The sequence below is a fragment of the Apteryx mantelli genome, chromosome 1, assembly GCF_036417845.1.
Source record: "Apteryx mantelli isolate bAptMan1 chromosome 1, bAptMan1.hap1, whole genome shotgun sequence".
In the NCBI taxonomy this organism is placed as follows: Eukaryota; Metazoa; Chordata; class Aves; order Apterygiformes; family Apterygidae; genus Apteryx; species Apteryx mantelli.
Genome location: NC_089978.1, coordinates 119,257,503 through 119,281,649, shown reverse-complemented (window position 1 = coordinate 119,281,649; position 24,147 = coordinate 119,257,503). Strand labels below are relative to the sequence as shown.

At 44.8% G+C, this 24,147-nt stretch overlaps 1 protein-coding gene across 5 annotated transcripts in view; it reads left to right on the top strand.

Moving 5' to 3' along the window:
• The window catches only part of ILDR2 (immunoglobulin like domain containing receptor 2), a 36,859-nt gene extending 21,798 nt beyond the window's left edge, over nucleotides 1-15,061 (top strand). For 2 of the 5 annotated variants that reach the window (XM_067300121.1, XM_067300109.1), the window contains 6 exons: nucleotides 2,716-2,862; nucleotides 3,610-3,786; nucleotides 9,086-9,199; nucleotides 11,011-11,221; nucleotides 12,129-12,810; nucleotides 13,712-15,061. In XM_067300121.1, the coding sequence (XP_067156222.1) occupies nucleotides 2,716-2,862; nucleotides 3,610-3,786; nucleotides 9,086-9,199; nucleotides 11,011-11,221; nucleotides 12,129-12,810; nucleotides 13,712-13,747 (1,367 nt within the window). In that variant the 3' untranslated portion in view covers nucleotides 13,748-15,061. Of the gene's footprint in view, nucleotides 1-2,715; nucleotides 2,863-3,609; nucleotides 3,787-9,082; nucleotides 9,200-11,010; nucleotides 11,222-12,128; nucleotides 13,160-13,711 lie in introns of those variants that run through there. The other 3 variants (XM_067300114.1, XM_067300100.1, XM_067300093.1) reach the window with 2 other exon arrangements.
• Nucleotides 15,062-24,147: the final 9,086 nt, after the last annotated feature.

Below are 24,147 nucleotides of genomic sequence, written 5' to 3'. Positions count from 1 at the left end.
TAGCTCACCATCTTGCTTGCTATCCCAAGCACCATGTAATTTCATCCTTTTCATAAGCTTAGCAAGCTTAAGAGTAGTAAGGTTTTGGCTTTCCCCTCTCTCACTGGCTGGCTTTCTTTGATGTGCCTCTTCTAATTTACATCTGCCTTTATTCATAGTTTGTTTAATACCCATTTATTTAGGACCTTTAACTATAATACCTATTTTTCCTCCTACTGTTCATCTTCATAGCATATTTATGAGCAGCAGCTACATATGCTCTCAGCCTTCTTTTCAACAGACTAATGCAGCAAGTTTTCACTCTCCCTGTGCAAGGCAGACTATCTAGTTGCTTGATGACCTTAAAATCCCTGCTCTGTATCTGCTCCAGCCTGAATTCATCTTTTCTTGCATAGAGATGACCAGAGTTGTATACCATCAGTAACTTCATCTGAAGTTACATGGAGGCCTTGTACAATGGCATTAGTATTTCCAGATAGCATTAATATCTCCTTCTTGCTACTGGAAATCCCTCCTCTACTACACATAGGATTACATTTGCCTTTTTTTGTTGCTCTGTCATGTAAATGGTTACAGTATTATATATGGACTAGTATACCCTGTCCATTCTTCTCTTTTGCAGTTGTTTCCAGTTTCATCAGTTGGAAATTGTTATTTTTAATCCTTGAATGTATGACCTTGAAATTTAGTATTGTTGCACTTCATACTTCTTATTGTAGGCCCAAGGACAACAGGTCCTTTCTGTAGGATATCCCAGTCCTCATCTTTACTGACAGTGCTTCCCTACCTTTCATACTCAAGTTATATTAACACATTCCAAGGTTATTCATGAAAATATTAAATAAGGTGGCTCCCAGAACCATTGCTTGAGGAACTGCATTAGTAATCTCATATCAGCTGTTACTTTTCTGTTCAGAAATGCTTCCCTTCTGCCATTTCCTTATTCATTAGCTGAATTTTTCTCAACAAATAGTAACTTTACCAAAAAAAAAGTAATTCTAAAAGGACCAAAATTATCTGCAAATTTAAATGAAATTCAGCTGTTTCATCTAAAAAAGGGATAACATATTCAAAAAAAATAAAACATTCCACTTCACACTTCTGAAATGAAGTGTTTTGATTTGTAAATGCCAGATCCTTCACTGACTTTTTTTTAAAGGAAATTGTAACTTCTAAATTAAAAATGCCATTTAAAAAAAGGAATCATTTGTAAAAGAGTTAAGGAAAGCTCCAGTAAAGCAAAGCACTTTACTTTTGTTCAAACAAAGTGCTGTGGATAATGAATCAAAAATGAAATTTTTCATTTTTGCATTCTATTAAGAACTAGAAAAATGTTTGTTTTGGTTTTTCCAAGCTGAACATTTTTCCATGACTTTTCAGCTCAGTGACCAAAGTGAAAAGTGCGCTGTTTTCCCACTGTGATTGTGTACCCACACCGCAATCCTTGTATAAATCCTTCTTCAGCTTAAATAACAATGTCTCAGGAGGCCCCTTAGTGAACACTTCAGTTTGGAAAGGGTGGTCTACTGCTTTTTTTCCCGCTTGGTATAAACCCTACCCCACCGCAAAGCAGCCCCACTGCTTCTGTATTTTCTTTCTTAGTGTCTTTTCAAGGTGATTATTCCCCCTTATGCATCTGGAGTCTTTCCCCACAGATTTTCCCTCTTGCCAGGGGTCTGAATTCTAGAGAGGTTTGTGCATCTCTGACTTAAAACCAATTCAGGTCTCCTATACACACAAAGTCCTGAAGTTTCTTAGTCAGGAGATGCTCACTGACCATTCCCTTAATCCGGGGAATCGCTGAGTGGTGGCTGGCACACCTTTGTGCACGCAATCCCTTGCAAAGCTTTGGGCTGCCAGGCACAGAGCTGGGAGCTGCCCTGGTGTGGGATGGGCACCCACTCCCACCATGGCTGCTGCTGCTGCTGCAGATTTCCCGGCAGCAAAGCCTGAACCATTTTCTTGCTCCTTTTCCCATGTAATGTGAATGGAGCCCGTCCAAACCTCATCCCTGATTTGTGCGGACCAGCTCTTCTGCGCTGTCACTTGTAGGGTGTTTTTCAGTTGTTCCATTTCGGAGCCTGGAGGATTTCGTCTGAGGCATCAGCGAAAGGAAAAAAAAAAGTGGTTGTTAGGTTTCCTGGCTGGCTGCAACGCCTGAATAGGATGTTCTTTCAGCACATTCAAAAGAATAATTGCACGCGTGGGCCTGGTTGCGAAGGGGCAGGCCTGGCTCGTTTACTGGGTTATTTATAGCATGCTTTCCACCACCGTTTGTCCCATTAAAACTAGAATATGGGTAGAGAACAAACACACAAAGAGGACATGAACATGGCCAGGAAGAATGAGTCTTTGATGAGAGCCAAATGTTCATGGAACATGTCTTGTGGTGTTTATACAGCTCTGCTGTGGGACTGGAGGATTTCCATCCTGGGGAACCATAGCCGTGCCGCTCACCTCTTGGGCAGCCCTCCTTCCCTCTCAGACACAATGGGAAGGGACCATGTTTCAGTAGCTCTGGTTCTCACTGCAATGTGCCCTTTCTGCCTTGACACAGAGGGGGATGTAGTCCTAAACAAGGAGGGAATCCACTTCCTTTAAAGCCCTGCTTATCTGTTTTGCCCCTGTACCTCCACCGGGAGGAGGATGCTGCCATTCTCTTTTACAGTGAGGTGCAGTCCTCTAAGTATCTCATTTTCTCCCTGTTTTTTCCAGAATGGGTCTTTGTGGGCCTAGTGATCCTTGGGGCGTTCCTGTTCTTCCTCCTGGTTGGGATCTGCTGGTGCCAGTGCTGCCCGCACAGCTGCTGCTGCTACGTTCGCCTCCCCTGCTGTCCTGAGTCCTGCTGCTGTCCCCGGGCGTGTGAGTGACCCCATGCAAGTCTGGCACAGGTCTCTTCCTGCACCTCCTTTGCTCCCTGACAGAACCGGAGAAGCAATCTGCTCATGCTCTTTCCTTTGCCCTGAGCACTTTGCTTGACTGAAGAAGGAGTTCCTAGGGAGTGAAGCATCTGACCTATTGCTGGACGGTTGAGTGCTCAAAGTTAATTACAAATGTAATTCCCTGAGCCCTCCCTGCCTTGGCAGCCATGCCTGCTTCTCAAGTGTCATGCTCCCCTTTCAAAGTTGTCGTCCTGTCAGTGAGTGTTGCGGGGGCAGAGCTGAGAGCATCCTTGGAGGTGTCTTCCTGACACCGCAAAGCAGCTGCCCTCTACAACAGTGTAAAATCCTTACAACCCAGCAAGGTTCCCAGTTAGGCTCAGGCAGATCTGTCAAGTTTCATGAGCCTCACCCCTGCAGCTTGAGTCATCAGTTGTTTTTAAAGTTGAACTGCTGCTAAACTGTGGCAGCGGTAATGCAGGCTCTAACACACTGAATGTCTTTCACTCACTGGGCAGCTTGGAATATTCACCTGACAAGTAAGCTGCCATAGCATTTTTTAAACTTCCCCCCAGTGCTCTTTGAGGTTTAGAGAAATTCAGGTTGGTGCTTGTCTTTTGATTTGTCCAGTTGTCTCCTACTGGGTTGTCCCTAAGGTTGATGGCGTGCAGGTTTCTTGGGTTCAGGGGAGACTGGTGTGATGCTGACTGCTGCTTTTTTTCTTTTTTAGTGTATGAAGCAGGCAAGGCAGCAAAAGCTGGATACCCTCCCGTGGTCTCCTCCATGCCAGGTCCATACTACATCCCCACTGTTCCTGTAGCTGGTGTACCATCTCCTGCTGTGCTGATGGATAAGTCGCACCCCCCTCCCTTAGCCCCGAGTGAGTCCAGCGGAGGAAGCCAAAATGGTAATTTGCACTGCTAGGCACAACGTGCAGGCCCCTGACTGGGAGCAGGGCTGGGAAAGGGAGGGACAAATGTCCCTAAAAGAGTGGCATGAACAGAAGAAATCCAGAGCAACTGCGTTTTAATCCTTGCCCTGCCACTGACATTTCCATCCCTTAGGGCCACGTGGACCAGCTTTTCCAGTGCTGTCAGCTAAGTGTCAGTTTGAGGGTACCCAATTAGACCAGTGGGGTTTGGGAGGCTACGGTCATACCCTGGGCCCCTCTCATTACAGCAAACTTTTACTTGCAAGGGAGAAAAGGATAAAGATGGTTGCAGGGGAGCAGAGGCAGTGGCCATTTTCCCTGCAGAGCTGATGCCTTGCAAGCTGCTTTTGCTGCTTTGAGTAGGGCACTGCTTGCCCTCCGCTAGCAGTGGTTTTCGCTGTGGTGTGTTTTGCTGTCCCTGTAGCAATCTGGGCACAGGGGCATGTTCCCTCTGCACTTTTGCCCCAGAGCTGTCAGGGCTGGACCCCCTCTCTGGCCTTATGGCAGTCAGTAGGCTGCTTTGCTGGCTCAGCCTTTGTGTTTGTAGAGTGTGAGCAATAAAAGCCTACCAGCTGGAAGGGAGATATGGATCAGTGCAGTCATACTGTATGAGTCTGATGACTTGGTGAGGTCACTTCTCGACTGCACAGGCCTTCAAAGAAGAGGAGGACGGCTATTTAACCACATCCAGCCACACTTCAGGATCAGAGTGCTGCCTAAATTCAAATGTGCTGCGGTGGGAGAAGTGACCCTCACCAAGACAGTCATCTGTCGTGTTGCTCTTGTCCTACTGACACAGTATGTTTGCCATTGATCCAGCCACATGTATGATTTCAATGCACTTCACTAATTCTCAAGCGTTAACTTTGATCATAACAGTGTGTTGATAAGACACATCTAAAAAGACACAATGAAGTAGCATATTCAAAGAATTAAGCTTTTGGAACAGCCTTCCACGTCCTTCCCTTGCCCCAGTCAATATGGTAACCTTTTTGGAATTAGCAAAAAAATTTTCCTTCAACAATCATACATTTTTTCCACCAAAATCAAAACAAGGGTCTGGAACGGAGCACTTTGAAACAGGAGATAAATCAATCACTGACCCAAAGCAGAATGTATCGAATGCAAAAATCATTGTCAGAAAATGAGGAAGGCCAGAGGGTTTTTTTTTTCCTCTTCTGTAAAATGTGACTGCATGTAGAGCATGATATTAGCTTTGGGAACTTTAGGAATGTTTTAAGAATGAGATCACAGCCAAACACTCCTCTCTTTTATACTTCACTAGCAGAGCACAAGTACAGAATGAAAAACTGTGGATGTGTTTGAAAAACAAATGGAATGGGTCTTAGCATCCCACAGTTATTACATAGAAAGATGTATTTATTATATAATCTGACCCAAACTGGCAGGACTTGGGTCCTCAACACAGGACTTGACAGGAAGTGCTAAATATTGCTAATAAAACCATCATTACACAGTTTTCAGTGTTGTGGTAGGGCAACAGAGGTTCTTTACCTTTTTTTGATTCATGTTTATTGCAGTAACATGGACAAACCCTCAGCCTGGATCATGTCCCTGTTGTGCAAGGGGCTGCACAAAAAGGGTGTTCTTTGAACTGTGGAGCTAAGGAAGGTTGATATCCTGCACCCTGTTCCTTGTCTCTTAAGCTTCTCCATAAAGCCAGAATATCTCCTAATTGCAGGCTGTATAAGAGAAAACACATTATGTGGCTGTTCCAAGCCACTTATTTGCTAGTTGGCCAGACAGCAAGCTAAACAAAACAGGTAACGGTTGAGCTTATAATGAACACTTTTGCCCAGAAGGAGCGCTGATTATGGTCTCTGTATCCTCCACACAGCCAGTGTAGGTTTGATCTGAAACTTGTAAAAATTTGCTATCTTTGAGACTTCAACCCTCTGTCAAATTTATTTAAAAATGGTCAATGGGGTCAGAAGCTTTGGGGGATGGAGACCAGAGGGTTCTGTAATCCTGGTTCCCAGGCTAAAAATGACAGCTCTTGCCCTAGATAGCTTCTGTGCTTAGAAACAACACCTATGAGGTGATCTAGTCAGCAAACAAAGGCATAGGGATATTTAGAAAATTTTCCTAGAGTTACATAAAAGCCATGTGACAAAGCAAGGATCTTCCTCAGCTTAGACTGTAGTTGCTGATCAGTACTGTGTCAACAGCAAAACAGCAGGTCTCTGCCTTCCCTTCTCTACAAGGAAGTCCCAAGGAAGTATAGGAACTCAGTCCTAAACTTAGGGCTAGACAGGGGGGAAAAAACCCCAAACCTTCCAGCTCTCTTATTTAGAAGAGTGTTGGTGGCAACATGTAAGTTAGATATATGCTCTGCCTATTTCAAACACAATGGTTACCGGTGAGACCCTTACATATTTTCCCTGAACCATGCAGACAGCGAAGCTTTTGATCTGAGAGCTGGACTCCAGACCTTTAATGTGGAAAGTGTTTAAGGACTCTCTTACTTCCTAACCATACTTGTCTGAAAAAAATAGTAGTGCTGTCCTTTCAGGGGAGGGAAACAATCTGCGGTTTTGGCTGGCTTGGTTCCATTCACAGAAAAATTAAGTGTCTAGCATTACACAAATTAACACACAATTACATGATACTAGAAATTTATGAACTCTTCATGAGGAGAAAATATGGTCTAACAGAGAAGAATGTTCCATTTCCACTGACTTAAGTGAATGATTCTGGGCAAGTGGTTAACTTCTCTGTATCTTCATTTCCTTATAGTTAAAATGGGCGTAAAAATATTCAGCCTTTATTAAAGAATTTTGGCATTTTACAGATGAGTGCACAAGGGAGAAGCCCTAAGATTTTTGGTTCTTCAAATGAAGGAATAATAAAAAGATTCAAGATATTGAACATTCAATATCATTGCAAGAAGTATTTAATAAATAAACATAGAGGCAAAATATGCATTATCTATGATGGAAAATACTTTTTATGAGCTGCTCTCGGTCATCTTTGCAGATTTAATTCCAACGTTAATTTCTAGATGCTTAGAGAATTAACCAAGAAATTAATTTTCCTTTTGATACACAGCTGCAATAGCAAGTTGAGCATGAAGCTAGCATGAAGCCTGGCTAATTCTCCATCAGTTCCAGGAGCTATAGATGTTGCCCAAATAAATATTTGGCACAGCCTCAGAGTGAGTAGTGGCTCTGGAGAGACAGCGTCTGGAAGCTGCCAGTTCAGGTTCCCCAAAGGTTACTAGTAGGTCAAAGTCATTTCCAGCTGATGGTTGTCTGTTGGCCTGTGTAAAAATGAGGTGGTAGATTAGCTGAGCTCCTAGTACACATGTTAGAAGAAATAATGGTTAATAGCCTCTTTCTTTCTGGCAATGTACCAGGCAGCAATCAGCCACGATGGTGAGGCAAGCTGGAGAACTCACTTGCTGTTCCTCCTGCTGTGCCGGTTCTGTGAGCACAGCAGGAGTCATCACTTCTCCGGCCAGTCAGTGCAGCCCATCTTCATAGCAGCAACCTTCCTTGAAAAGACATGATGGTCTTATACTTCAGAAGGCAGGGGCAAGGTTTCTTGTGTTCTGCAAATCACTGTGTACATTTACAGTCATTGTACACACATTTATGGTAATATTAAAACACAGCAAAACTCCAGACTGCAGTCAGCTGAGCTATCCGGGTAGCCTCTGAAGACACATTGAAAGCTGGAACCTGCTAGACCCATACTATATCTTAACATGTAATACCTTTCCCAAGTACAGATAGACAAGGTAACATTTCAAGATTTAGTTATTTACCTTACAAATGCACAATCAAAACACACAGTAAAGCACTTTCCTTCTAAAGCAATCTGCAGGATTATTACAGGAATCATTCTACCCATTTCTGCAGCACAGCCATTTCTTGAAGTAGAGTGTGGTTATTAAATAGTGCAGAGATACATGCACAGCAGTTTAGGACAGAAGGTGCCTAAGAATACCTCTGCCAAGTCCTTGCTCTGCCCACACAGTGCATACCGTGCAACATACCATCAAACCCATACATTGGTAGCTTAATGTGTCAGGATGCGGGATAAAATATACAAGGAACAGGTTGTCTCAAAACCACTGTCCAGGTATTTTTTTAAAATCATGTCATGAGAGCAGTGCCCATGCAACACTACAGTACTCACACAAGATAACATGTTAACCCCATGCAAAACAAATGGGTTCATTTCATAGTGGTAAGTGAATAGTTCTCACAGCTGTTCTCCAGTGAGGCTGAATTTGAGGGTTAGATTTGTAGTCCTGTTCTGAATGTAGACCTGTGTTTTTGTCAGTCCTGGCATAGCCCCAGGCTGGGGCCTTTGTTAAATAATCTGCTATGAAAGCCTTAGTCTCTTTAAAGTTCTGGTGGCTGGAGTTCTCTGCTCGCTGAATGTAGACCTGTCCTGAGGTAGCCAGGCTCTTCATAGGGTTAGCAGGGCAAGTGTGCAGGGAGCCAGCCTGCCAGAGTTACAGCTTCTGTGGCTCTGGGGGTCTAGGGGCTTTTCTTTTGCACACACAGAGGAAGGGGGCAAAGCCAAAAGCTGTCCAGACTTTCCCTGCAAATGGAGTAATCAGCACATAAAAAATGCTGGAGCAGGCAGTTTCACAGGTAACCAGTGACCTGATTGGCCCCATCACTGGATCTGGTACAAATCTCAAAGCGGTGTGACTTGCTTTATGAGACTATGTATTTCCTTCTGTATTCCTTGGAGCTTCTCTGACCACATGCTCTGCAACCTGTGTGAGCAGAATTTGCAAGGATGGGGAGGGTGGAGTGGTCCTGCAGAGCAACAGCTCCCAGATATTCAGCCACCTGCTTTTCCTGAATACTGGAAGCTTGCTGCCCCTGCTGCATAGAGGAAGCCTGATCTGGGACTGCGCTTCCTATACCATGACAAGTCTTTTCTGTAGGGCTGAGGAAGGGGAAATGAGTGCTACTTTTCTCCTCGCTATCCACTGTATGAGGTAGAATCACTGTGGCAGTGACACCACTCAGTGCATCTTTTCGTCCGGACTGGGCATTTCCAAACCCATTTTTTGCTGTTACTGCAAGCTTTATAAATTACACAGCTGCTCACAACTCTACATCCCACTTTACAGACAAATTTCTTCTGAAGCAAGGACTGGCTTATTTTGTTTTGGAAAACCATGGCCTACCCACTTGTAGACATGAACTCAGTTATAGAAGCAATGTTTTCTGAAAGTCTCGTTGGACTTAGATGTGTTCTCTTCTACATGCTTTTCTTTTCTCCCTAGCAGTGCGCAAAGGATACAGAATCCAGGCTGACAAGGAAAGGGACTCCATGAAGGTGCTGTACTATGTCGAGAAAGAACTGGCTCAGTTTGATCCAGCTAGGAGGATGCGAGAACGATGTGAGGAACAAGCATGGTTTAAAATTTTTTTCTTTGACCTGAAAAAGACTCTGCAAACTCATAGTTAAAGTTGACAGTTCACTGGCTTGGCCTTAGAGCCTCCTGTTGGCTTACAAGAGGATATGGTGCTTGGGCTGGATAAAATCTAGATTTTAGGCATCAACGGGTATGTTATGATTTTAAAGAGTTGTTGCTTACCTAATCACCCTTCATTAGTACAAACAAGGTGTGGGAGACTCAAACGCTCATGAAAATCAGTCACTGAGATAATTAAACTTTTAGATCACCAGTGTCTGAAAAGTCAGGTTCATACTCGTGCCTTCTCCAGCTGATAGCTGTGTTAATAACAGGGTTATTGTGCCTGCAACTTCTCCTTGTCTTACAGGGTGGTGCCTGTAAATTCCCAACAGAGGGAGAAGAGGAGGTGATTTTTTTAAAAGCGTGTTTTGTGGGCTGCAATGACCACAGTAGAGTTTGAAGGATGGGAAAAGGTAGTTTGGATTGGCTGTTGCCCTGCAAAAGGAGCAAGGACTACAGGATACACTGAGGAAACAAGGGGATTGTCAGGAGGTTTTGTGACGCTGGTCAACATAAGATCAGAGCTAGTATGTGCATCAGTACTGATGGGTTGGCAGTCACCTGCAGGTGAAGGGGAAGAAGGTGGTGAATAGCCGCATAATACAGGCTCAGAATTGAGCTTCTATGTGTTACTCCTCACTGTGCTCCCATAGTCCCCTGAAGGCTTTATTTTTATAAACAAAGTCTGACGCTACACTTATGGGTGGTGGAATCCTAACCCAAGTGAGGATCTTTCCACATGAAGAGGTAGAGGTGCAGTGGTGGGACAGGCTAGGTGCAGGAGGAAGTGCTGCTCTTGGTCCTCTAGCTGTTCTGCACACAGAAGACAACAGTGAGCTGGAGGCTGACAAGTGCCCAGCACAGTTCCTCAGGGCAGCATATGCCTCACGCAGAACTAACCCGTATTAGGCATTGGTAGAGACGCTTTTAGAACAGACACATGAGATCCTGCAAATCAATGAAGGTAAGGGATTTAGGGAATGGCATTACATCAAGGCTCTGTACAGATTAGGCATAACTAACAAATTATATGTACTTCTAAAACAGTCATTACTGAGCACACTGTCTTCTCCACCCACAAGAATTACTATAAAAAGACTTCTCCAGATTGGTATGTCAGGCCTCCAGATGTCAGTGTGCTTGATGGGATAGAGACTGACTGTCATTCAGACAGTCTTTTTCTTTTTTTTTAATCTTTTTTTGAGGGGGTTGTTTTTGTTTTAGCTGGGCAAGCCAGGCCAAATCCAGAGCCAGCCTGTCTCACACCAGGGAGAGGGGAGGCGGCACAACTGTTGTGGCACAGTTCCACCAAGCACAGCGCCCACCTCGCAGGGGAGGAGAGCTCACACGTGCTACTGAAGCAGTGCTGAGGGGGGATTTCTGCAGGAGGGCTGAGCTCAGTTGTCTGAGCACAGGCATCTGATGCCATTTGAGATACCCGTATAATATTACCACATGGCCACCAGCTACCAGTTCAGAAGGGCATGGGGTCTCCCATGGGTCCAATAACACCTCTACATCCGAACTGAGACCCAGAAGTCTCCAGCAAGATCGAACAAGAGTTTGGAGAGGGGACTTGGATTCCATTTTGATTTTTTTTTAATGGAGGGCAGCTCAGCTTTTTTCTGAAAAAGCTGCAGCCAAGTCCACCACACCCTTCCTGTCCTCTCTTTCTCTCACACACATTATTAAGTGATGCATGTCTCATTTCTTTCTTGCAACCTCCCCTACAGATAACAACACCATCTCTGAACTCAGCTCTTTGCATGAGGAGGACATGAACTTCCGGCAGTCCTACCGCCAAGTGCGAAGGAAACCTCTTCCTCCTGCAGGGGACCTGGATGGGGATGCTGAATACTGGGCAGGAGTGATTGGTGGGGGCAGCACATCAAGGTCACAGGTTGTCCCTGATTACAGAGACGAGAGGGACAGTTACCGGCACAGGTAAGGAGTGCTGTGTTTGGGAGGTAGCTGCAGCTGGCGAGGTAGTAAGGAAAGGAGAAGGGACAGGTGTACTGGTAGCTTTTCTGCCTTTTCTGCTGCTCTGGTTCTGTCTAACAGGACAGAGGGATTCACGGTGGAGGATGTGGAAACTGGAGATGTCCTTAGAAGAGGACAAAATCAATCTGATTCCCTCAAGTCTGCTGAAGCTTGCCCAGTTGGGCCAAGTTAGATGCCAGCCCCATTCTAGATGGGATGTAACAGTGAGATCAACAAGAAACCAAGGCACTCTCCTCAAAGTGCACTCCTGAGATTTGTACCTGATCCCTCCAGCACTTCTTGGTGCTGGTATGCTTTGTTAGGAATCACAACCAGATGCTTTGGTGCAGCAAGACCTGCACTCTGTGCCTAGAGGAGAGATGTCACATCCTTCTTCCCTCACATACCAGCAGCCCAGTCTCTGAAAAGCAATGGCAGAGATTTTTTCCCTCAGTAGTGGGCTATAGTGTCAGATCACTCCCTTTACATCTGCTTCAAAATTGCCCTCCTATGAGCTTCTGTAGCCAGGTTCTTGGGTTTCCCCAGTCAGACGTAGGCAAACAGGCTTTGGGGACAAGGAGAAGCAAGTTCTGTCTTGCATGGGGGTAGAGACAAGGGAGGCACAATCAGGGATTAATCTCAGCTAACATTAGAACTGAACTAGCCACACTAAGCTGCCTTTACAGTCAGCAGGGAGAAGTAGGCATTTCTAGGATGTCATACATCTCTTCCTACAGAAGATGTTGAAAACAGGTCAGATGAATCATGCCTCAGGAGTGCCTCTTTCGCTCCCTTATCTTTGAGGGCAGCCAGGGGGATGAGCTCAGATGAATCTTGCCCTGTGCCTAACATTACCTCTTCCATCCTCCAGCCAGCAGAGATCCAAGTCTGAGATGCTGTCTCGTAAGAGTTTCTCTGTAGGAGTGCCGGCCGTCTCTATGGACGAGCTGGCAGCCTTTGCAGAGTCCTACAGCCAACGGACCCGGCGAGCAGACAGCCAGGAAACTCGGCGCTTTGAGCGGTCAGAGTCGCACGGTGGCCGGGGTGGAGGGCTGCCTCACCAGGACAGCTCCATGGAGGAGTACTACACCAAACGTAGCAGAGGGAACCGAGAGCCACTGACTGACTCGGATCGGGGCTGGTCATATAGCCCACCCCGGAGACGGGCCCATGAGGAGAAGCATCTGCCCAGGCTGGTGAGCCGGACACCCGGAGGGAGCCAGAAGTACGATCACTCCTACCTCAGCAGTGTCTTGGAGAGGAAGTCCCGGAGCTACGATGAGAGCGGTGACCATTGCGAAACCCCCTCAAAGCTGAGCTCGCAACCTAGCCAGAGAGGAGGGGGAACCTATTATGCCTGGTCACCACCCTCTACCTACAAACCCGAGCAGCCACAGCAGCAGTCGCCACCACCACCTCAGCAGGAGGAAGAAGAGGACACCCTGCCCCCATATAGCGAGAGAGAGCTGAGCCGAGGCCCTTCGTACAGAGCCAGGGAGCAGGCCTACCTCAATGCTTCTGACAAGAAGAGGAAAAAGGATCCCAAGAAAACAGTGAGGCCATGTCTGGCACTCCTGACCCAAACAGGCTGAGTGGGGAGCCACCAGGCAGGGCTTACTAACCAGAGTTTAGGGACAAGGGGGCTCTCCAGGCAAAGGGTAGAGCCTGGAATTCCAGTGTGGGGAGCCCCAGATAAGGGGAGTAGGTGAGGAGACCACTGGGAAGAGGGCAGTCACTGTGGATTTAGGAAGCCAGAAAGGGAAATAACTCCTACCTGATGATGGAGGGGAGATACAGCCCCACGGTTAGCCACATGTGCCTGGAACTGGGGAAATATGGGAGGTTTGGGGGCTCTGTGGCCTGATGAGCCAAAGAGGTGGGAGTTTATCTACAGTTTAGGAGGATTATGGTAGGGAATGGAATTTATTCAGGGCTTACTGGAATTACAGGGAATTGCTTTGGCCTACAACAGCCTTTGATCCTTAATTAAGAAGGGTTGAGAGGCTCTGGTCTTCTGGGCTGGGACACAGGTAGTAGCAAGGAATTGTGTGACAGACCTCAGAGGGAATCTTTCTGCATGGGGTGGGATGACAGACTCCCGTGGGTGCATGTCCATGGGCATATGCATATGTATGGACCATGTGTGCCAAGTGCATTCATCACACAGGATACCAGCATATGAAAAACATCCTGCTGCAGTCTGGACTACTGAGAATTGATGGGGGTGCTGGGGAAGAAGAACTGGTTGAAATCTGTTCCGTGAGAGAGACCCTGTCACTAGAGCAGCTCGGTTGTTAGGCCTGAGCTTAGGTGGCATGTGCAAGAGAGGGGAGAGATGCAAGGCTGACAAAGCTGTTGCTGTTTAGTTATGTCTCTGTCAAAGCTACATCTGTCTTTTTCTGTGTTCCATGGTAGCCTTCCTGTTCACATTTCTTTCCTCTCTTTTCTTCTTAGAATGATTTCCCCACGAGGATGTCCCTTGTGGTTTGAAGTTGTTGTGGACATGTCATGTTGATGGGCTGGATACCATGAGGTGACTGTGGTGGAAAAGATACAGATCAACAAGCAAAACAGGCCCCTGTGAACCTTCACAGCCACCAGCCATAGACTTCTCATTTCAATTGTTTGTTTCATCAGGGAAGCAGAGGCTTTCATGAGAGACAGACTCCTATGAACAGCACTTGACCTCAGAGACTCTGGGAGTCTGCCAGGAAAAGGAGGCCAGGGCTCTCTTTGGCACCCTGCTTCTCAGTGCCCGTTATTCTGTGCTGGAAGGCAGCCACGTCCATACTATTCCCGTGTCCCTGAACTACAAGTGAGACTGTCTTTGCGCCTCTTGCCCTGTCCGTGTGCAGAGAGAGGCCTGTCTGCATACCTCTCGCTCTCACTGTTTCTTCTTTTCTTTATTTGGATCAAAATCGTCTCCATACTTAGAGCCTTTTCTGTATCATCCCCATGCTGTGAGGAGGCCTTGTTCTAACAGCTGCAGACTGCCTCCAGTTGATCGGGCCCTAAATCTTGAAAGAAAATCTACATCCTTTCAGACACTATAGAAAAGGACTGATGAGGTGTTACTTTGGCAAGGGCTGAACAGAGAGAGAGAGAGACAAGTATGGGCTGGTTTGTTCAATATATTTAGTTCTGTTCATACTGTGATGAGAGTTGCAAGTGAGATTGATGTATTGTTTTGAAAGTGGAACAAAGTAGCTTTTATTGTGATGAGAGCATGATGTGTTTTCCCCCCCCTCCCCAACTGATATTTGTTTTGATACAGTTGCATTTCCTTGCAGCTGAGCTACGACCCTGTAGAGCTTCAAACTGGAATATTTAACTCCATCATATGATAAGCAGTGCTCTAGCTTTGCTGGCATTCTGCTTCCAGTGCCACCAGAACTCTCTGCATAGTGGGCTTTTTGTTTTAGAGAAGCAAAAGGGAGAAAGTTGTGGCGAGAAGGAGAAAGCTGCAGATCTTCGTTCTGTGCTATTGGATTACTTCTTTCTGGTCATTGTTCCAAGACATCAAATAGATCAGTAACAATAATGGAAAAATAATTAACACTGTGGATGAACACAAGCTTTGAAAGTTACCTCTTTCAATTACAACCATTTCATTCACTTCAATTGTGACATGATTTTAGTGGCTGTTGTCTCAAGAACAGCTGAATTTAGAAGTGAGGGCTTCACACCATCTGGAAGCCTGACACTCTGGGGTATACATTCAAAGGGTATAATGCAGTTGTTTCTTTAATTTTTAGCTGCTAAATAAGAATGAAATACATGTGAAGGAAGATGATCAGAATGTGATTTTAATGTCCAGTGTCTTGATTCCTATCAGGCCTAGAAACAAGTTAGCACCTTACTATGTTAAAGACATTGTCAGCCTCTGAAATGCCATCTGTCTTGTTACTCTGGAAATTTGGGAGTTAACTGGCCTCAAATTTGTTAGGTACTCACTCTAGCAATACAGTTTTGAACACTGGATTTATTAGCATAGCTGCAGTTCTCCATAAAAATTAGATTCATTTCTGTATTACGCCTTTGCCATATCAGTTCACCAGGAGTGGACTGGGGGAGAGGAGGAATAACCTCCAAGGAATTGATGACATTACTATTTTCACGCTTGAAGGAGAATGGGTATGAGGCTTTCTTCTCCCCCCACGCTTCTCTAGTAATGAGTGTAGTTTTGTAAGGCCCAGTCCAGGGTCTTCCTGGCCAGAGAAGGGTTAGCTTGGAGGGACATACTTATATCTGGGTCTGTCTGCCCTGTTTTATGGCTGGAGAGAATAAAATCTTTTCTCATCTTTAATGCATGTTTCCAGGAAATCATAGCACAGTTAACTAAAGGCTAGGAGGGTGGTTTCCATCTGTGGTCTCTAAGGCCATGGTAAGTCTACAGAGCTACATTACATGTTATTTTAAATTAAACTTTTCACACCAGACATATGATGATACTGACATACAAAAAATATTGACATTTTGTTAGTCTGAAAACTCTGGGAACATGAATTTAAAGGGTAGACATCCAGCAGACCCAGGAAGCATTTTACATGGCAATTTGACAGTGCTTCTGCAACAATGGCTATGTCAGAGTGGGGCCAAAACAGTGATTTAAAGGTCTCTGGAGACCTGTATCTTTTAAATCATTTTGAAGGCCAGAGCTTTCAAAATCTGCCTCTTACCTCAGTTGTGTCGTCCCTTATTTCAGTCACTGTAGAGTTTATTTGAGCAAGCCCTCAAGAATGAGCTGTATGTATAAAAAAAAAAAGATCCTTCTCCTCATTTATTTGAATCAGTTTTGTTTGCTTGATGCTGATATTTTAGGGCATTTGGACACTAAGTGTAGGAAGTTGCCATTTTATTTATCTAGTTTATAAAAAGGTAGTTGTAAGCTAATTCTTTTAAGAAAATTCTTTTAACTGTTCATTAAAACTGTCCAACATTTTGCTTGAATCCAAGTACCCGGAAAAGTATTGAAGATTTTGATGAAGACAGAATTACCTTATGACTAGTGGTTCTACAAATTTTACCAGATGAACAAAAATTTCAACCTCAAGAAGAGAGCAGGTCTTAATTCCCTAAAGTCAGATCCAGACAACACCTATCACTTGGCTCTGCCCTTAGTCTCAAATCTTAGCTTTCCCAAATGCATTATCGGCAGATTCATATCTTCCTATACAAGTCTGAAGGAACTTTCAGTTACTGATGTCCATCCTCAGGCTATCCTTATTTTTACCATTAGAAATGTCTCTGCAGCAGCACCAAGTGGAGCAAATCAGAAAATGAGAGACTTAGGATAGCACCTTTATAGCTATATCACCCTGATGACCCAAGACTTGCTTAAGCAGCAGAGAGAGGCACAGGGAGCCAGAGGCTGATAGAGAGACTGTGAAGATTCACTTGTTTCAGATAAGAAGTAACAGTAGGTCTGTGTGTGCACCATCTTTTAGAGCACTTGCAGAATGCTGGCACTGGTGAATAACAAGCCTGATTATTGCATTTAATGTGACAGTGACAGGATCTCCAACTATAAATTTTCCAGTGACCAATTTTTATTGCTGGCATAAAATTAAAATCCTTTTCATACAGGATATGGATGTCTGAGTCATATCAAGGACACAGATGCTTTTGTAGCCTTAAAATAAAGCATCACAACAGTGACTAGCTGAGAAGACAAACAAGACAATGAGTGAATTCTGTAAAAAACATATGAGCTCTTAGAGCAACAGTGGGATCAAGCATCAGCAGTAAATCTAGTTGTGCTGTCAAAAATGTGATCTGGGCTGCTGAAAAATTTTTGACAAAATGGGAAAATAAATAGCAATATAATGACTTTTTAATAATCCCAGTATTCCTTTAAAGTACACTGTAAAATTTCCAGGGGGTGGCTTTAGTGTGATTATCCTCAGACCACTGAAACAGAAAATTAACTAGCATTTGGAATACATGTAAACTTTGGGAAACTCCAACATATATCACCTGAGACAGAGAGCCAGAAGAATTCAAGTGTTTGTGCTGGCATATGATAGAGGAAAGGGAACTGACACTGTAAAATAAACATCCTAGCCCTTGTAGTTGTTATGATAACGTCAGTGAGGGCCATCAGCAACATGCCCCAGGCCCGCCTCACCTTCTGTGTAGCCAGCACTGACAGCTGTGTGTGCTGAGGCTTCCTGAAAGCGGTCCCAGCCCTGGTCTGATCCCTCAGTAGTGCTATGAACTGTGGTTTTAACTGTGCTTTGTGCCTCTGTGGGTAGCTGCTGCCTGTGGATCAGCAGCCACACTGCCTTCCTGGCCTTTTCCAACAAGCCTGCTCTAGGTAAGCAATACCTGATACAACTGTTACAAAAGTAAGACGACCAGTTTTGTGATCACTGAGGAGAAAGCTGAATTTGTCATGCATATCCCCTCTAGAGAGTTACATAAAACTGGCCAGAGAAATCTGTGGGAGGGAGTAATAAAGAAAGTATCAGGCATTGTAAAATGGAACTGGCCTTTGACAGGGAGGACAGGAGGGGGCATTCTCCGAGAACTTTTTGTCAGGGAGTGTTAGGAGAGTTCACCGCACGTGGGTGCCACCCCTGGGGTGTGACCAGCTTCTGCCAGTAACAAAATGATCTGACATTGGACAGAAGAGCCTTGCTTGGCCAAATTGTCAGCCTACTCCTATAGCTGTCGTTTGTCCTGAGCAAAGTAGCTAACTCTCCATATACTCAGAGGGGAGTATGTCTCTTTTGACCCAAGGTCCCTCCCAAAACTTATTCCCTGAAGAGATGCAGGACACCTCCTAGGTGGTACAAATACAGATCCTTGAGAAGGAGCAATCATGAAACAGTTTAGAAGACAAACATCAACAAAAACTGTTACTGGTACATTAAAAAATAATATAAGAACACAGTGTTTATTATGCCTGGGCTATTCTGAAAATAAATGTAATGTTGTGGAGATTGTTTTGCTGAGAAACTGTTTAGAGCTGCCTTCCTTTTTCTGCTGGGAGCTTTCACAAGAAATTGTGGGTGAAGATTTATCCTGTGCCACTAAGAAGTACAGAGTTTGGGACAAGCAGAAACAAGCTAAAGTGGCTTTAACTAATTCCTTGACAGTCCAGGAGCAAAGAGACCTTTGGCATAAGCCAAGTACTGCAGAACTCACCCTATGACTGCCTGAAATCTCTGCAGTACAGCATCTCCAGCTGGCTGTGCTGGGCCATATGCGCTTTCTACAGCAGCTGTGCTGTTAGAATCACCCTCAACTTACCTGGTGGCTCCTAAGGCCCCTTTCCCATTGCCTGGGAAATGGGAGATCAGAAAAGAAGTTTCTTATGTAATGTGATGGGTTGGCTACTGTTTGATATCATTTAATGGGTACCTCCAAAATGCCTCCTCCACATCTAATATCTTTTTGCTATTACATTCTAGGATTACCAGAAACAGAACAATCGTAAAAATCAGGTTGATTAATACTAAAGGAACCTATCTGCCATGATCCCCATATGAATTCTCTTGTGACCTTTAGAATTGCTTTTTGGCATTCACCCCAACCTGCACTGGGGCTTTTGCCAGGAGAGACTTCACCTCGTATCCCCTTCTGCCTGTCATTTTTTGTCACACTTATAAATGCCTCTCTGACCACTCTGTTTTCTTGGCCATTTTCGGTTAACCTTCAGCTTTGCACCTAGGGGACCAAGTCAGTTTATATGTGGACTTTCAGTGGCATTTTGTAAAAAGACTTTTTATCCCCTATAAAACAAAAATTGCAGAAAACACTAAACAAAACTCCAAGACCTCCAGATATTCCCTCAAGCCCAAGCAGGGAAGTTAGTGGAAACATTGTAAAAATTCAAGCTGAACATAATTTCAAAATAAGTAAGTATTGTTTGCAACCTTAAGGCAGCTACACTAAGAGCTCTAAAGTGCAAACAACAAAAGCAAGTGCTTTTGGTTTTCCTTGTCCTCTGTGAAAGAAGTGGCAGAAAGAAGCAGCATGTCATGAGTCATAGAAAGCAAATTGGATTCCAAGGTGCTATTAGTTGTATCTGAGTTTAAAAGTATGAATTAAAAGTCAACAGGCTTCTTTTAAAAGCACACTTCAGTTCAAGGAAATGGCAAGTTTTGCCTCTAATGCCTCTTGGTGGCTCTCCATCACACCTGCTCACTTTATATAGATTAAAAAAAAAAAAAAAAGCCTCCACTTCTGTACCCTCCTCCTGTGCTCTGAGAATCACTTGCCTCCTGTGCCCCAAGTACCAACCCCAAATGAACTTGCAGGTGAGAGGAGTCTCCTTTGCACATTGCTGGCTGTGCTGCATCACACCCATACAGTCCGAGGAGCACCAACACTGCTGCTGTTGACATTGTGTATCCTAACACACTACCTTTAGTTCTGTTTGTACAAACTACACAGGCCAGAAGCTCTGGGGTGGGAGCTAGATGCCCAGCTGTCACTGACTTTCATAGCCCCTGCTGAAAATCCCAGCCCAGGGATATAGTCTTCTTGCTGTTTATCAAAGAGCTGGGCTTTTTCTGTTGCTGCTGCTCGCCTACAACAGCCAATTTTTTCCCCATTATGCAGTGAGTGAGTGGCTTTCTTCACTGTACACAGCTTTTGTTATTCCACTTACATTCCCCTTCTCTCCTGTAATGAAATTATTTTCAAAATGGGGGGAAAAAAGAAAGACATAACAATGCTCTATATAATGAAAATACAGTACTTTCATAGCTTTCAGGGACATGTCCTCATCCTAATTACCAAGGGTTATTCATTTTCCATGCTTGCAGTTTCAAGCTTGTTGCTTTTGAGTTGTCACCATGGAGAATAAGAGGAAAAGCTACCACCAATCTGCCTTTTATTATCCTGCAGACAAGCAATTTACCCACTCTCTGCTAAGAAATGACCAGTTGACACAAGCTGTTTTCAACTTTTTTTTGATTACTGGACAACAAAACTAACATTTTCCAGTGGAGCATCAGACCCCCTTACAAATTTCACACCTAGCTCACTGGATAGCATCTAAGGGCTCACTCTGCCTGGCCCCCTTACATACAATAAATCCCTAGAAGTACGTCATGGACCCCACTGCTTCATACAAAGGATAAACTCTTTCTTGGTTTTGCAAGCCTAGGAACTTCTTCCATGTGGGTTTTATTAGGAAGCCTTAACCTTTTTTTAACCTACGGACACATTCTTTCATTTTGGCTGTTTGACCTCTTTGTCCTTATGTCTGCAAAATATTCTGGATTGATGTTTTTTCCTCTCCCATAAACAAATAACCTTATTCAGCCCCCATCTCCATGTTATAAATAATGGATGTGGATTCTCACACTGCAGATGTAATCTGAACAGCATTTACATGGTTAGAGCCATATCCAGTAGGCATTATCAGCAGTCAGGAGCAGGCAAAACACATGCAGCTCCCAATTCTGGTTTGTATTACCCCTGTGCAAGTCACATCATCTCTTGGCCCCTCAGTTTCCTCACTGTAAAATGGGGAACAATACAGAGCCACCTGTTTCGTAAGGCAACGCTCGTGAAATCCTTGTGACTCCAGCCCCACTCACAGATGGCACCTCTCTTGAATGCTGGGCTGCATCACATCTCGACTCCAAACTTCTGGCTCTACTATGGGCTGAATACCCCAGCTTTTACCCTGGACAAACATGGATTCAGGCCCAAATGTTACAATGCCAGTCTTCATTTTCATACCCTACTGAGTTAACAGCTGTGGTCCCGGGCTAAAAATACCATGTAAGCAAGCTCTCTCCACGGAGACTCGTGTAGCCGCAGTGCAGCCCTCATGCTGCTGGGGCTCCCCAGAGCAGAGCAGAGCAGAGCACTGCGGGGCAGCACCCCCAAGTAATCCCGAATAACAAAGCCCTTCGACCCTACCGCCCTAGGGGGCGCGGTTGATTCAGCTCCTGCTTTACTCAAAGGAGCCTGTCGATCTAGCCTATGCTTCCCGTTCGTTTTTGAATGCCTCACACACGAGGCGGGCGGGGCCGGGCAACCCCGGCAACAACCCTCCGGCCGCGCCGCAGCGCCACGCCGGCTGCGGAGGGGCGGCCCCTGGCGGCGGCCCCTGGGCCGCGCGCTAACGGCCGCCGCGCGCTAACGGCCGCCGCGCGCTAACGGCCGCCGCGCGCTAACGGCCGCCGCGCGCTAACGGCCGCCGCCGGCGCGGGCCTCGGCCTGGAAACTGCCGGGTCGGCGCAGTTGGCAAAGGGTAGTTCTTCGTGCCCAAACTCCTCGGAATTTACACTTAGTTTCAGCGTTTCTGGTTTGTCAGACATTCTTTTCTATCTCCATCTCGCTGGAGGGAAACACCCCCCCGTTCTCATTTGAAGCGGTAGGCTTTTTGCTGGATAGGAGGTTTGGTGAAAGGCTGATTAAATGGAGTACGTAGCTTTTAAGATGTCTAAGCCTTTTCAAAATTATAAGATTCTCATTAATTCCTTTTTATATTTGTGTAAGTGTTCAGTGTTTCTTTGGACCCCTTTATTTCTCTTTCTACTCCCCTGGAAAAAACAAACTAACTAACTAAAGGAACCTCAACCCCACAAGAAGGGAAGGTATCTGTACCTCAAAGCCAACTGATAGCAAGCCGACTGATAACGACAGAAATACCAAGAGCTCACCCTGCTGCTGAGGAGGTCACTGCTGGCTGGAGAAAGGCCTATGCTAGCAAGGTAGAAGTCAGAGGCACTCTTCTAGTGCAGATCCTGGTTACCCCTCATACAAATAAGGCTGTTACGTGTTCAGATTAAGCACTCACTTTGGGGGCCTGAGTTCTTGACTGTATAGTTGCAAGTTTGTGGTTCAAGACCATTTGTGAATTAGAGAAATGAGTCTGAAAAAAATGCCTGAAGTGGCAAAGGACCATTTATTACAGGAGGTGTGATGCTTTCAGTCAGTCTTCACTGGGTGATAGAAATCCTTTTTGTTATATTTCAAGCTTGTTTACATTGGTCCCCTCTCTAGAGCAGGTGTTGGTGATTTTCATGTCCTAGTTATCACATCTCTGTAAGCAACAGATTAGTCAGCACACTTATCTCTGAATAGGTACTCCAGGGTAGTGGGAATTTGAGCTCCAACTGGATGCATTTTATATTCAAGAGCCTGCTAAATGTTTAATATATTTATTTTCTGAACTTCTCTGTTTCCTGGCAAAGCCAAAAGTTTTGTGAGTTTCTCCAGGCCTCAGTCCTGCTCACACTGAAATTGTGATTTTTGGCAAGGACTTTAGCCCCCAGTAAGGTGGTGCTCAGGTAGAGCTTTAGCCTAAAATGCTAACAGCTTTACCTCTTACAGATACACTGCCATGTTCTACCTAAGGACCACTGCATCTATTTGTCATCATTAAATATATGATCAGTCACAGAAAAGACACTGCTACCTGTGGTCTGCACAAACCATATCCATCCCAGACAGGAGGATGTAGGGGTAGGTAGGGGTTAAAGCAAGTCAGCCAAAAGAGAACTTTTGCGGCCACTCTTGGCTCCCAGCTCACCTTCCCTGACGGAGCAGCCCTGCTCTTGCTGCTCTCTGACAAGGGAAATAGAAACCTGTCTCTCATCTTCAAATCTGCAAGATTCTGCCACAAGGGTGAGGTTACTAAAAAGTAAGACTAGCTTAGCTATCTAAAGTCTTCATGGTCTTCTCTTTCAAGTTTGTGGCATCTCAGACCTTGGAAGATAGACCTGCACAGTTAAAGTTTGAGGAATACATGCCTAAAATGCAGATCTTACAAATGTTTATGCACATGCTTGGCCTCTACTGCTAAGCACATGCAGAAAGGATGTGTGGGCTTGTACCATGAACATTTTTTTCTTTTAGAACTCAGAGTCCCTACACCTTGAGCGGAGACCATCAGCACAATCAAGTGCCCACAATTCCCAAAAGTCAAATTAGCAAAAACATAGTCAGCAAGTATCCTAGTGTAGCCTCTTTATAGAGACTACATTGTCTACTCCCTTGCAGCCACAAGCTACTGATGCAACTTGGTATCTGCATCTTTGCTGAACAGCTGAGCCATTAAGACCAAGAGAGCACTTGCTCTCATGTACAAATGGACCTTTCACCTAATGACCAGAGTGACAGAGCATATGTGGGTAGCAGACTTGGAAACTAAGGTATGCTATAAGTAGCACAGGAGGAGTGAAATGCTTTTTTGTTTATATATATATTTGGGTGCATGTGTGTGTGTATGTATAGTCATTCTTATTTCTACTTTCTGAGAAGAGATCCTAGGCTGTCTTCTGTTCAGACCAGTATGGTGCCTAAGCAGAAAATTCTATTCCCCACCCTCAGTTTCAGTAAGAGGCAACTTAGGCTAGGTCTTATAAATAGTTGTAAAATAAAAGTTACTGCAGCAGAACATTGTAGTCAAGAGGTCTCCATGGACAGCCTGTCATCCTGATGAGAGACACTTCATAATTAAGCAAAGATGCCTTTTCAAAGCTGAAACAATTTTTAAGTGTCCTTACTTCCCTCATCACATCAAGGAGTCTGGAGTTGTACTGAGCTCCCAACAACAAAAAGTTTTAAAGGAGTTCAATTGAACCGGAAGTCTAAAAGTTTCAACACTCTGTCATGTGAAGCCTGCAGAAAACACATTTCAAAAAATGTTTGAAGAGCCTTAACACAGTTTTGTACTGTGAAAGGAAAAGCACAGGTAGCACCCCAAGCATTGCTGGGGAGGCCTGATATCCATGCATTTCTGTGAGAAGCTCAACATTACTTGCAGGCAAACCAATTAAGCCCTTGCAGCTGAGCTTAACTGAGTACCCGTTTGAACATCTCAGTTACACTGATTTCATGATTAACCTTGTTCCAATTAATGGGAAAAACAGAAAGAAACCATGATCAAAATATTGGACAAACTGTTTAAGCTAACGAGT